General features: G+C 36.8%; 1 protein-coding gene across 2 annotated transcripts in view; it reads right to left on the bottom strand.

Annotated features, from left to right (window-relative positions):
- Positions 1-10,104, bottom strand: part of ADAMTS6 (ADAM metallopeptidase with thrombospondin type 1 motif 6) — a 333,597-nt gene extending 323,493 nt beyond the window's left edge. For both annotated transcript variants that reach the window (XM_023210467.1, XM_023210468.2), the window contains exons 1-2: positions 9,512-10,104; positions 1,336-1,710 (exon numbers count right to left, since the gene is read on the bottom strand). In XM_023210467.1, coding sequence (XP_023066235.1) covers positions 1,336-1,432 — 97 coding nt within the window. In that variant the 5' untranslated portion in view covers positions 1,433-1,710; positions 9,512-10,104. The remainder of the gene's footprint in view (positions 1-1,335; positions 1,711-9,511) is intronic.
- Positions 10,105-14,476: the final 4,372 nt, after the last annotated feature.

The following is a 14,476-nucleotide window of genomic DNA, read 5'->3' as shown; positions in this document are numbered from 1 at the left end:
ACAGAAGGCTCAGAGGTTGCCTACAGCTGGGGGTGAAAGCTGGTTTGGAGAGAATTTGGGAGTGACCACTAAGAAGTATAGGCTTCTTTTTGGAGTGATGAAGATGTTCTAAAATTGATTATGGTGGCAATGACACTAGTGCCAAAAATTAAAATAAGATAAAATAAAATAAAATAGGTTACTGTGATGGTTGTACAATGCTGAAAATACTAAAAACCACTGAATTTATATACCTTAAATGGTTGAATTACATGGTATGTGTAGTAATATCTCAATAAAGCTATTTTAAAAACAGCTTGACTAAAATTTCAGATAACTTTTAGACATATTTTCCTCATTTAGATGTACTAAATATTATCCACCTACCTTCTTAGCCGTACCTTCTTTCAGCTAGATTTACCACTAAGGGAAACCAAATGTCTGCTTATTTGCCTCAGTATCTACACATGGAGTTTACCCACTAATATAAACTCCCATAAAACCATAACCAAATGGTAAATAAATTAAAAGACAGTGTTTATTTCACTTCTTATAAATAGAGTTCATACTAAATGTCACGGCTTCATTGATTTACTCTGAGAGCCACACTTTTTAACACAGACTTCTAGACACATACATCAATCTGTAATAGTCTTGAAAATCTGGTTCATCGGCACCAAAAAATTATCTGTTACTATGTATTCATGGGAGGGAAATCCAAAAGGTATGCCTTTCACTAATTCTATATGGACTGGACTGGTCCATGGAAAGCAAAATGACATTTACTCCTGGGCCTGCTTTATTAAGATCATTTCTATGATATAAGGCTCAATTCTATAGATTAAAATTATAAAGATTAGAACATGAAAAGCTGCACTTCTTACAGTTCTCACTCTTATACTCAGATTCTAGTCTTTAGATCAGAATTCTTAGGTTTGGAAAAGTATTTTTTCACCAAGGGTCCATATTAAAAGGGTCCTGTATCATAATTTATCTGGTTTCTTCTTCCACAGCATACATGTTTAGATTTTTTTGAACATGTCCTTGCCCAAAAGCTCTAGTCATGAACAAGCTTATTAAAGTTTAAGTTTCAGAAGAACAAGGCCTGGGGTCTATCATTTTCCAAGAAAGACCAGTCAACTCTAAAATCCACTGGATGTTAAATACTAGTAGGACACGTTAAACGACGCATAGCCCTTAACATTTATGAAATGAGCACCGAATTGACACAGTGGACCTCTATTCCTATCACTACATATCCCAAAAACAACTATCCATCCAAACTAAATATGCAGAATCTTTTCTTGTCCAATTAATAGCAATATTTTGTGTCAGTTTCAAAAGCAAGAATCCTACCTTGAGAACTGTATGAAAGCCTGTGGTCACTATGAAATTCCGATGAAGCCATGATGAGGCTCAAAATCCAGGTCAACGTCTTCCACAAAATTTCCATAATTTAGAAAACTGGATGATTTTTTTGAGGGCTACCTATGTGCTAAAGAGTCAATACCATACCAAAATCGAAGCATAACAATTTTATTTCTTTAAAACTTCTTGTAAATTAGTTATTGGATGTTTCACTGTTTAAGAGGCACTTTTATCCAACATCCTGCACTTTCTTCTATATCTGGATTCATTTTCTCAATCCAAAATGAAAAAATAATGATGGTAAAAGTTTTCATAAGCAAAGCATTAGGCTGATTAGTTACTAAAGTATGGCCATTTTTTAACCTAGAAAAAAAAAAATTTAAGTTAACTGAAAAATATCCAGAATGGAAAAATCCAAGTCCTATATAGTACTGAATCCTTGCCAAAAGACGTAACTACAAAATAATATAGTTAAATTAGACCATTGTTATTCTTTATAGTCTAAATAAACATTCACAAGATTAGACACAGAATTAGAGACCTCAATGGTTATCAGCATAATGCCAGAGCTACTTTAATCAAATAAGGAATCTAAAGAGAAATCATAATTATTTTTAAAAAACTTTGAAGATAACAATGATGGGCAGTGAGTTAACTTCCTTTGGATAAAATAAAGTCAGCTGACTTCACTACCTCAGTTCATTATATGTAAATGACAAACAATATGTGATCCCATTCCATAACATGCCTTTTAAACACACTCATATCCAGATATTGTGTTGCTTTATAAGGCACCTATCATTTTTTTTCTGACAAAGCAGATCTACAAATACAGTGACATTTAGCAGCCATCTGTGAACACTAAGACAGTATCAGAAACTAAACTTCTAAAAAGTTGAACAATATGTACTATAACCCTTGACTTTACTTGGAAGTCTTATGTGACTTACAAGGCAACTTATGAGTCAATTTCAACTCTCTGGAATGTAACTTTAAAGAAATTTTAAAAACTTCATTTCAAGTATTACAACAGATTTCAAGTCCTATCTCATGTACTTTACTTTCAACTAACAACCTCACTCAGAGTCTTCATTCACACTTGATACAGAATAGCATATTTGGCTGCCTGATTTCCCGGGATACAGCAGATCAGAAGAAGAAAATAACTAAGAGACTAAAAACTAGCCATAAACAGCAAAACTGTAACCCAAAAAAAGGATAAAAAACCAAAATGTTAGTTTTAGAACCCCAAAGTAATATAGTTTGGGGTAGAGGCAAATGGGTCTTACATAATTTAACAGTTCCTATTGTATGTATAACTGTTATATAGCTCAATATCTGACATTCATAATACTATGCCTGAGTCCAAAATAAGAAGATAAATGCTTTTAATAAGATATGTTACTGTTAATAAGTTAGGAAAGTACACAAAAGATATTAGAAAGATTTTCATTCCAAATCCCTAATATATAAAATTTTCACATAATAAATACTTAATATATATTTGTTGGTTGAAAAAAAATGGATGAGTAAAAGAATGAATAATGAATTTAAATAAATGGTTAAAATAAAATCACTTTAGGCATATAAAAAGTATTTGTAGTTACCTGTAAAATTAACTTATGTGAAACACTTCATTCCCTGTGGTGCTAGAAATATTGGTATATACAACATATAAAACAGCAACAGCCATTTAAAATTCCTTACATCTGTCTCTACAAGTTATTAAACTGCTAAGTATTGGAAAAGCTAATTCATTAATCAACAAATATTGTCCTACTATGTTAAAAAGATGATGTTATAACAACATCAGAATACAGAAAAGGATTAAGGGAAACAGAAAAGATTAAGATTCAATCCTTGCCCTTGGGGAGCTCATAATCTAAACAACAAGGAAAAGTGTAAGGCAGACTGACAAATGCCATGATAAGGTTGTGCAAAGTTGTTGTGGGAGATCAGATGAAGGAGATGACTTCTGGGTCAGAGAAGAATTGATCAAGGAATGTTTATGGAAAAAGCAGCATTTCAGACAGATCCTGGAAGACGAATATAATTTTACAAATCAAATTGCTGGAGGTAATCATTACAAATAGAAGAAATGCATTCCACAAAGTCTAGATAACCAGAAAAAAAAAAAAAAAAGGGAAATAGTAAACAATATTAGTAATAATAGCAATAGCAAATTTTGTTCCTGTGGAAAAAAAAAACAAACAGGTAATAACCAGAAAGGTAGTTTAAGATCAGACCAAAAATAAAAAACTTTAAATATATATTGCTTCTTTTAATCTCCAAAACAATCTTGTGAAGTAAATATACTCTGCCCCTGTGGTAGAGTAGACTCTGATGAGCCCATAATAATAATCTGGCTTCCTCATATCCATTCCCTTGTTCCCCTCCTCTTAATTTGATTCTAACCAATAGAATATCTCAACTTTGAGGGGATATCACTTCATTATTACATACAAAAGATTCTGACTTCCATCCTGCCAGCCACATCTTTCCCTAATTGGTTTAGCGGAAGCAAGCTGTCATTTGGTGAGGCCCACATTGAAGAAACTGAGAGCAGCCTCTGATATCACTAACAAGGAACTAAGGCCCTCAGTCCAACAGTATGCAAGAAACTAAATCCTATTCAGTAATAGGTGAGCTTAGAAACAGGTTCTTCCCCAGTCAAGCCTTCTGTAAAGACCCTAGTCCTTGGCAACACTTTGTAGCCTCGTGAGATACACTAAAGCTGAGGACAATCCCTAGATTCCTGACCCAGAGAAACTGTGTGATAATAAATGTGTATTGTTTTAACTCACTAAGTTTGTGGTAATTTGTTACACAGCAATTGATTACTAATACAGCCACCAATTCATAAATAAAGAAGCTGAAGCTCACTGGTCAGATAGGTATAAAACAGTAGAGCCCAGATTCACACAAGGCTGTCTGATTTTTTTTTTTTTTTTTTTTTTTTTTTTTTTTGAGACGGAGTCTCGCTCTGTCGCCCGGGCTGGAGTGCAGTGGCCGGATCTCAGCTCACTGCAAGCTCCGCCTCCCGGGTTTACGCCATTCTCCTGCCTCAGCCTCCCGAGTAGCTGGGACTACAGGCGCCCGCCACCTCGTCTGGCTAGTTTTTTGTAGTTTTTAGTAGAGACGGGGTTTCACTGTGTTAGCCAGGATGGTCTCGATCTCTTGACCTCGTGATCCGCCCCTCTCGGCCTCCCAAAGTGCTGGGATTACAGGCTTGAGCCACCGCGCCCGGCAAGGCTGTCTGATTCTAAACTCTAAATTCTTTGTATTACATCACACTTTCAGTTTAAGGCACTCAAATGTAAACAGTCAATAGCAGTTAATAACAACCAATGTCAAATAAGATTTTTTTTTTTGAGACGGAGTCTCACTCTTGCTGCCCATGTTAGAGTGCAGTGGCACGATCTTGGCTCACTACAACCTCCGCCTCCCAGGTTCAAGTGATTCTCCTGCCTCAGCCTCCTGAGTAGCTGGGATTATAGGTGCGTGCCACCGTGCCCAGCTGATTTTTTGTATTTTTTTTTTTTTTTAATAGAGATGGGGTTTCACCTTGTTAGCCAGGATGGTCTTGCTCTCCTGACCTCCTGATCCGCTCGCCTTGGCCTCCCAAAGTGCTGGGATTACAGGCATGAGCCACTGCGCCCGGCCAAGATATTTATAAATGGTATTGTTTAGTTAATGTGAATAGTTTTTAACAACTTCACATACAGTCATTGTTTCTTCTCGAAATTACTTCTACACTAATTTAGGCAAGATAGCAGGTACTATATATCCTTTCTCAGGTAAAAATTTTTAGAGAGATTAAGTTATACCATTATTCAATAACAGCAATAAAAAGAATTCCATTATCTTGGTTTTCAACCTACTTAAATACAGATTCCATCCTCTAAACTTTCCCATGTAATATTAAAATTATAATTGTTGCCTCATGAACAACATTCATTCTCATTGTTTTAAATTTTTTAAATCACTGGAGTGTTTTGAGTAATAAAATCTGACATTAAATGAGTCCCTCATATAGTTTAGATTATAATCTTCCTTTAAAGAACATATACTTAACACATTTGAGTTAATTTTCTAGCAATGGAGATAGATTTGATTGAATCATTCATCCCTTTTTCTCCTATTTTTCTGGGTTTTCAAACTACTGAGAAACTTACAATACAGTTGACTGGATTTAGGGAGTAACTATTTTTCCCTCTTGAGAAATGTCCTCCTCTTTTTATAAATTGTTACAGTTTCATAACCTTCACTCTTACTTATTCTCCTATAAATGCCCAAGTTAACTAAGCCAGTAGCATTGAGGAAAAAAAAGTAATACCTATTTGGCCAGAAGTAGACTACTGTATGATTTAAGGATTCGCAGTAAAAAAGGCATTGGTGCATAGTTGAAAAAGCAGGAGCTTTGAAGTTAAACAAACCAGTTATAGTCTTGGTTCCAACACTAGTTACAATAGCTGGCATGTGAGTTTCTTTTTCCTTTATCGCTCCCTTGCTCCCTCTTTTTTTTTTTTTTTTTTTTTTTGCCTCCAGTGCTCAGTGAAGAAACTTAACATTAAGTAAATTAGTCTAGATAGAATTCAACTAGAATTGGTCAGGCATGGTGGCTCATACCTATAATCCCAGCACTTTGGGAGGCTGAGACGGGCGGATCACCTGAGGTCAGGAGTTTGAGACCAGCCTGGCCCACATTTCAAAACCTTGAATATACTAAAAATACAAAATTAGCCAGGCGTGGTGGTGTGCACCTGTAATCCCAGCTACTCAGGGGGCTGAGGCAAGAGAATCACCTGATCATGGGAGGTGGAGGCTGCAGTGAGCCAAGATGGCACCACTGCACTCCAGCCTGGGTGACAGAGCGAGGCTCCGTCTCAAAAACAAAAAACAAAACAAAACAGAAGAATTTAACTAAAATCAACACAATTAACAAATCTAATGACTCTGAGTCCCCTACAAAATAAAAGTGAATGAGTTTACCCACTTTCTGACACCTGGTGGGGAGGTTAATCTGGACACCATAAATATATAGAGCCTGTGACTTTTCCAGATATAGTTTACAAAGTTCAGACTAACATTAAAATACTAAAGAGTTGTCCAAAAATTACAATGCATTGACCTTTTAAATTGTATAGCAGAAACATCATTATGTTGTGGAAATCACAAAGGCTTTGAGTCCTGGCCTGACCCCCAGTTACTTAACCTCTCTATCTGCTTTCTCATCTATAAAAGCATGATACTGATGTCTATCTCACAAAGACTTGTTAAGAGATTAGATTACATATGATGTAAAGTGTCTCTGTACTTCACTTTAAGCTAAATAATATTAGCCCTCCTTCATTATCTAACATCACTCTTCAAAGGCCTTCCTTCAAAAATAGTTTCATGTTCCTCTTTCCCTCAAAAATGTGAAATAAGTTAGATATGATGATGGAGTCAATCAACTAGTTATATTGTCTTTTACAGCAAGGAGTAAAGAACTTCGGTCTTGATCATGATACTTATAACTACTTTAAATTTGAAAACAGAACCAAAACATCCATTTCACTTTGATTTCACGTATGCCTTTTTCCCTAACACAAATGCACCAGGTAGTAAAGTTAAGGGATCATTTACCTGCTTCCATGGATCAAAGCTACACTACCTAAGAAGAAAAAAGATCACACAACTTGCACTATAGTGATTTCCTCAGTAGTCTGCCCTGGTTGGAGGGTATTACTTGTCTTTTTTCCTCTATCATCTTTACTTCCCACTCAAGTGATCTGGGAGTAGCCAAGGTAATAATTTCCTCTTGTGAACTATTATTATGAAGGTAAAGAACATGTATAACATTCTTCTCAACTTCTTTCATCCATCTTAACTCTGGTTATTTATTTAAGGCTGATTTGATCTCCATGGAAGAAACAACAATACCATGCTCGTTTCAGGTGTTTAATTTTTATATATGAAAATTAACTTCTTTCATTTTCCATTTATTCTCTCAACAAATATTTATTATCAACTACTGTATGCTAAGGACACAATTAGGCTCTAAGTATAAAGGTTTCCAGGTCATTTATAAAATTTGTGAGATTGGTTTCCAAGGAAAGGTGAAACTAAACACATAGATTACCCAAAACACATCTATCAAGAAAAGCAAATGAGCTAAAAGCAAAAACACAATCCATGATTTATAAAACTCAAGCCCTAAATTACATGTAGTCTCACACTTTTTTCCAGATAGCAAGTAAATACACATTATCTGTATTATAAGTTTTTTCTCTTGAGGTTAGCTTGATAATCAACCATGTTTTTTGGCAGAAGCAAGAGAGCTATCCACCTCTTCCCCTCTTTTTCTCCCCACTACCCCCAACACATATTCCAAATATGCTGTCAACTAACTTTCAATATGGTAACTCCCTTCATTCACTCACTAAAGTCACAAACTTGATAAGATTTGGCATAAAGACCCATCCTAGTAACTACTAGTGGTTACTAAGGAAAGAAAGAGGAAGTGCTAAGAGTAGACCAGAGTAGGAATTAATCTTACAGGTACTGGAATCAGACATGAGGAATATTACAGTATTTTAAGTCGTGAGGCTAGAAGTTTTTCTTCTTGGGAATCACAAAAATATTAAGACCACTACACAGATTTCATTTGCAGCCATTTATGGCAAATGTTGTGGCAAATGAATGAATTTGACTTGTTTGAAATCAACGTATTTGCCTCTAAATGCTATTCTTCAAAAATTCAAAACACTAATGATCACATTTAAGCACAAAATTAACATAAACTAGACTGCAGCTACCACTTTGCTGCAACACAAGAAAACAATTACCTCCAAAATTAATTTTCTTAATTTCTTTCAACTACACCAAGTTTGTGTTACATTTCTTTTCCTGTCATGAATTCTGAAAACTGTCATTCCCACATCTAAACATTTCAGTCTAATTAACAAAAACTAAAAAAGAAAGAAAAAAGAACAGAAAATTAGTCCACGACATCTGAACATAAAAACAGTATGTCGAAAATCACACTCAAGTGTCTTTTTTAAAGTTCCAAGCAATGGTTCAGTTTTCCTTTTTCTCTCTGCTCTGCACACCCTCACCTCCCCCCGTCCCCACCATTCCACTTCGCCCAGACAGAGGGTAACAGTCTGAGCTGCCCTGGTTGAGTTGATCCTAAAGTTAACATTCAGCAGCCCATTTCCAGACAGCAGCGCTAAATCTATTTGGATAAAACGCGTGTGACCCAGACAGTTGGCATCTGGCCCAAACGCGTTGCACCGGCAGCTCAAATAAAAACAAGAGTAAAAAACTCACTCTCTTGTTCCCTCTCAGTGCGCTTTCTCAATCTCTCGCTCACTTTTCCTCTAGTACAAGGAAAGAAAGCATCAAAGACAGGAATTGCAGCACATATTATCAGAAAGAGGCTTTCCAATATCCCATTCTCGCACTCTCGCTCTCCCTCCTTCCTCAATCCCTGAACTTTGGTCCCATACACCATATATACAGACATACCCCGATAAACAAGGCTCCGGAGGGTTATGAGTCTAGCACGTCCCAAGTGGCCAAAAGTAAATCAAAAACACACGCTTCCATCTCTTTGATTAGCCTATTAAGAGCTTAACATGTCCTAGAGCATCGGGGCTACAGCTAGCACATTAATGCTACCCTCTGAGTCCAAGCATAAAATATGCACTTGTCGGAAGACTTACGACACTGACATGAAACTACAAAATGCAGAAGACTTTTCTTTAAGAAAACTGCAAATCAATTTAAAATACACACATCATTATTACCTTCCGGATTACTATTTGGTGATCAGTTAAAAGATTACAATAATCATAATCAAGTCCACTTCACAAAACATGTATTGTATATTCATAAAATAAACGTATTTTTTGCAACATAAAATAATTGCAAGTCCCAGAATTCTACAAGCCCCGACAAGTCTGGAGTTAAAAAGATATCTATTTGTAAAATGAGTTCAGTCAAGCTCACTCATTGCCATTTAAAAAAAAAAAAGAAGAAGAAAAAGAAAAAAAAAAAAACCAAAACACACACACAGAAAAAAAGTTTTCTAAGCGTTATTCGGAAGACAAGCAAAGCACAAGTTGTTGGTTTAAAAAAAAAAAAAAAGCTTCATTGAATATTGTTAAGTCTTCCTTACCGTTTTCATCTTCAAATTCTGATAAAAAGTAAGTTTCAGACAATAGAGATTGCACTGGACGACTCACGTACTCCCTCTCCTCTCTAACTTTTTTTAATTTTTTTTTTTTAATTTTTTGCCCCCCTTTGCAAAGCCACACCAGTCAGTTATTCTGCAGCCAGAATAAAACCCTATGGTCTGGCTAACCCGGGCTTTAGAGAACTGACTTTCCGATTTGGCAGAATAAGAGATGCCTTCAATACATCTAGGCTATCACTCTGAGATGCTGCCTTTGCAAACCCCCTTTCTCTCCCTCCCCACCCCCCAAAAAAGGAAAGGAAAAGAAAGAAAAGACGGGAAAAAAGACTTATTGGGGGTGGAAGTGGTGCCCTCTCTTCCTGGAAAGCTTAGTGCCTTTGCTATGCAAATAACATGTGCAGAGCATCAAAAGGTATCAGGAGAAAAGAAGACAAGAGGAGCAGGAAGGGCAGCAAAGTTTTGTTGAAGTAGCCCTAGATCTCACTACCGGCCCCCAGCCAACTTGAATTGCAGCAGGAGAAAATTTTGGCAGCTTTTCCTCGGAGGCAGAGCACACTGACGTCAGTCTGCAGATGTGCCTGGGCTGCGTCGGGTGCGCATGTGTCCTGGGTCGTCACGTGGAGGGGGAGGGGAGGTAGAGGTACAATCGGGGTAACCAACTACCAGCCATTCAGAAGGGCTTAGACAATGTCAACTTTTCCACACTGTGAATGAGAGAAATTCTGGCCTCTCTAACCTCTCTCCTATCTCACTCCGCCTCTTTTCCTCCTCCTCCTCTAAACTCTCTTAGAAATTCTAGCCTGGTTTGCTATTAGTTGTTTCTTGGAAAAAGGAAGGGGGAGGGAGAAGGATGAATGTCTTTAGATGGACTAATGTCACTGTTAAGATCTCTGGTGTCATTCTCTGTGTAATTTTATTTTTGAACTCCACACAATCAAAATGTTAAAACTTGCACGTAAACAGTGCCTCTGAGGAAACTTAAAGCTTAGATTCGTGGAGCAGGCAGACATCAAGCCTCAGTAGCTACAAGTGTACAAAATGCCTGTGTTTTATACATACTTCAGCAAGTAAGGTTAGCACCAAAAGGAAAAGTAAACTAAAGTAAACTAATACCAGCACATTTTCCATCTGATTATCGACTTCGGGTTATGTGGAGCTTTAAAAAAAAAAAAAAAAAAGTAGGGGAGGAGGGAGCGGGGGAAGAGAGAAGCTTGCATTATTTCCAGATGAGGGTGAGACTGGATGGTGTTTTAAAATGCAACCGGGAAAAGCCACAAGTGGAGTGTATTTTTTTAAAGTCAGTCCATTGAATGAAACTTCAATGATGCCCAAATGAAAATAAATCCGAAATAGGACCTCCCTCCCACCCCCCCCACCAAAAAAAAAAAAAAAAAAAGGGAAAAAAACAGGAACCCTGCTGCGATCTCAAGATAAACAAACAAAACCTCAAAACTGGTTCTTCAAGCTTTTCAAGCCCACCCTCCCTCCCCTCTACACACCAGCTACCAGTCCAGACTTTAAGGATAAAATACCGCTACAATGTAGCACTTTCACTTTCATTTGCTGAGAGAAACCTGCCACTGGGGAGAAAATGCCCAATGTTTTCCATGCCCTAAGCAAGCAAACAAAGTCTGGCACATACATCGGAAACAGGAAAAAATGTGAAAATAGCTCAGGACAAATGTTGCCTTTCAACGGTGTAATCTGCTGCATCATTTATCTGTCTCTACCATTGAGTGTAGAATAGGGAGCTGTTTAAGAGTTTCCGAGGTTGGGGGCAGGGGAAAATTGACGCCTTGAAATTCCAGTCCTTAGTTAATGCCAAGTCGATTTCCGATGGCCAGAACCAGAAAGGAGAATTGGACCAGGGGGAAGGGGGTAGGAAGAATGATCTTTCCGAACATTGGCTCTTAAATTTCAAGCTTCTGCTAACATTATTGCCCATTTGATTTTTTTTTTTTTTTCTTCCTACGCCGGAGGTAGTAGGTGTAATTCTTCTGGTGAATCTATGAATAGTTGGCTAAAAGGAGGCATGAATCAGACCGAGAACGTCCAAGAATACAGTTATTTCAATTCTTCAAGGGTTGAAAGTGGAAAGCATCTGTCCACAGTCAATAGTTCTCATCCTGACGTTAATCAGTAGTATTTGGCTAAATGCCATTTAAAATGTAGAAATTTGTTCAATAGTTGGCCTTGAGTTTTAAATAAAGATGATTCATATGTATGTATGTGTGTGTATTTGTATGTGTACATATGTGTGTGTACATATATGTGAAATACATGAGGTAGCAAAATATAGCAATAATTGTAAACACCAAAAATAAGAAAAGTAGGCATCAAATGACTATTTAAATAGTTTTGAACCTTAACCTTCCTTAATTTTTCAAGTACTGGCAGTAAATAGGGACAGCCAGCACACACATACAAAATTAAGGTATGAGCAGTAAATATCTATATAAGCTCTCTGAAAATATTTTACCCTCAACTAAGATAAACTGCCCTACAAAGTAGCAGCTTGTAGAGGAGCTTACTTAGTGGGAGTGGACTTTGGCTAATTACTTATTCAAAGAGTGCCATCCTGTGTCTAAACAGAGTAATGAAACTTTTCCAGCAGATTCTGTCTCCAAGTGATTGGGTCAAGAATACTGTGAACAACTGGTGAAAATTGATTAGGGTGGGAAATGGTGAACTGTCAATTTAACTTTATATATGTGTGTGTATATATATGTTTGTGTAAATATTTTAACTGCATTGCAGAAAATTTCAAACATATACAAATGTAAAAAAAAAAAAAAAAAACACTATAATGAACACTCATGCTGCCATTATCCAGTTTCAAGTGTTCAAGTGTGACCAACTTTGTTTCATCTGTTATGTATTTCCATTAGTTGTTCCATCAACCCTACTGTATGAAGTCAACCTCGGATATCATTTCATTTCATCCATTAAGTATTTCCCTGTATTTCTAAAATAAAAGGACTAAAAAATAAATACACACCACTATTATTCTTAAAACATTAGTAACTCTTTCATGTCATCACATATTGTACTCAGATGTCCCAATTGCAAAAAGGGCTTTAAAAAATGCCTCTTTTATTAGACTCAAGATCCATACATTGCAATGGCTTGATCTCTTTTTTAATGAACTTTTAATTGAAGTAAAATATTCATGCAGAAAAATGCATAAATAATTATATAGTTTGATGACAAGTGTTCAGTCTAATGAATTTTCACAAGTGAACTGTCCTGTGTAACCGCCATTCTCTTCTCTTTTAAATTTTTATTTTATTATCTATTTACTTACTTAAATTGACTAATAAAAAAATATATATTTTAGCTGAGACTACAGGCATGAACCACCATCCCCAGCTAAGTTTTTTTTTTTTTTTTTGAGACAGAGTCTCGCTCTGTCGCCCAGGCTGGAGTGCAGTGGCGGGATCTCGGCTCACTGTAAGCTCCGCCTCCAGGGTTGACCCCCTTCTCCTGCCTAGGCCTCCAGAGTAGCTGGGACTACAGGCGCCCGCCACCACGCCCGGCTAATTTTTTGTATTTTTAGTAGAGACAGGGTTTCACCCTGTTAGCCAGGATGGTCTCAATCTCCTGACCTCGTGATCCGCCTGTCTGGGCCTCCCAAAGTGCTGGGATTACAGGTATATCTTACCATTTTAATACAAGATATTTAAATTAATACAAGACATTTAAATACAAATATCTTGTATTTAACACTTCTGTTACCATGGAAATGTATGTACTATACCCATCCATTTTTTTCTTCATAAACACTGAAAGAATTTTAGTTGCAATAAAAATTCTTGAAAATTATTATAGAGACCAATTTTTTTCTCTTTCAAACTTTTCCCTCCAGCTTTTCTTTTCCTTCTTCGTTTAATTAAGAAATGAAGATTATGGGCAGAATAGAGTTGATAGGAAACTCCTTACTCACATCTAAAAAAAAACCAAAAAACGCTAGCAGTCTTTAGAAAACTAATATACTTAAGTGAACCCCATTCAGGAAACCAGAGATGAAATAAAAGGAAATTGGGGAGGGAAGAAATTTGTTTATATGTATATATTTCAAAAACCAAAAAAATAGAAGCTATATTAGTCAGGGTTCTCTAGAGGGACAGAACTAATAGGATAGATGTATATATGAAGGGGAGTTTATTAAGGAGTATTGACTCACATGATCACAAGGTGAAGTTCCACAATAGGCCATCTGAGAGCTGAGAAGCAAGGACACCAGTCCAAGTCCCAAAACCTCAAAAATAGAGAAGCTGACAGTGCAGTCTTCAGTCTGTGACCAAAGGCCCAAGGGCCCCTGGCAAACTACTGGTATAGGTCCAAGAGTCCAAAAGCTGAAGAACTTGGAGGCCGATGTTTGAGGGCAGGAAGCATCCAGCACGAGAGAAAGATGAGGCTGGAAGACTCAGTCAGTCTAGTACTTCCATGTTCTTTTGCCTGCTTTTATTCTAGCCATGCTGGCAGCTGATTAGATTGTGCCCACCCAGCTTGAGGGTGAGTCCTCCTCTCCCAGTCTGCTGACTCAAATGTTAATCTCCTTTGGCAACACCCTCACAGACACATCCAGGAACAATACTTTGCATCCTTCAATCCAATCAAGTTGACACTCAACATTAACCATCAGAAGTCTACCTTTTGCCAACTTGAACTCATACACATCTCCTAAAATCATACATAATCTTCAAATAAAGACAATAATAAGGTCATAATTATGCCTAACACAATACAGCTATCTCTATCCTTTGTAAAACCGGAAGCACACTAATCCTTTAACTGCTATTACATAAAGTTGCCACTTAAATGCTGATATGAAGTCAATAAATTTTATGCCACACGATAAAGGAAAAAGGAAAATGAAGATATTTTCTTAGTACAATTGTATACATGTATAAACATGTTCTTAATAAAATAAGGAGGAAATACTCA

This window comes from Piliocolobus tephrosceles, chromosome 4, assembly GCF_002776525.5.
Source record: "Piliocolobus tephrosceles isolate RC106 chromosome 4, ASM277652v3, whole genome shotgun sequence".
NCBI classification, from domain to species: Eukaryota; Metazoa; Chordata; class Mammalia; order Primates; family Cercopithecidae; genus Piliocolobus; species Piliocolobus tephrosceles.
This window is presented reverse-complemented; position numbering and strand designations above follow the sequence as displayed.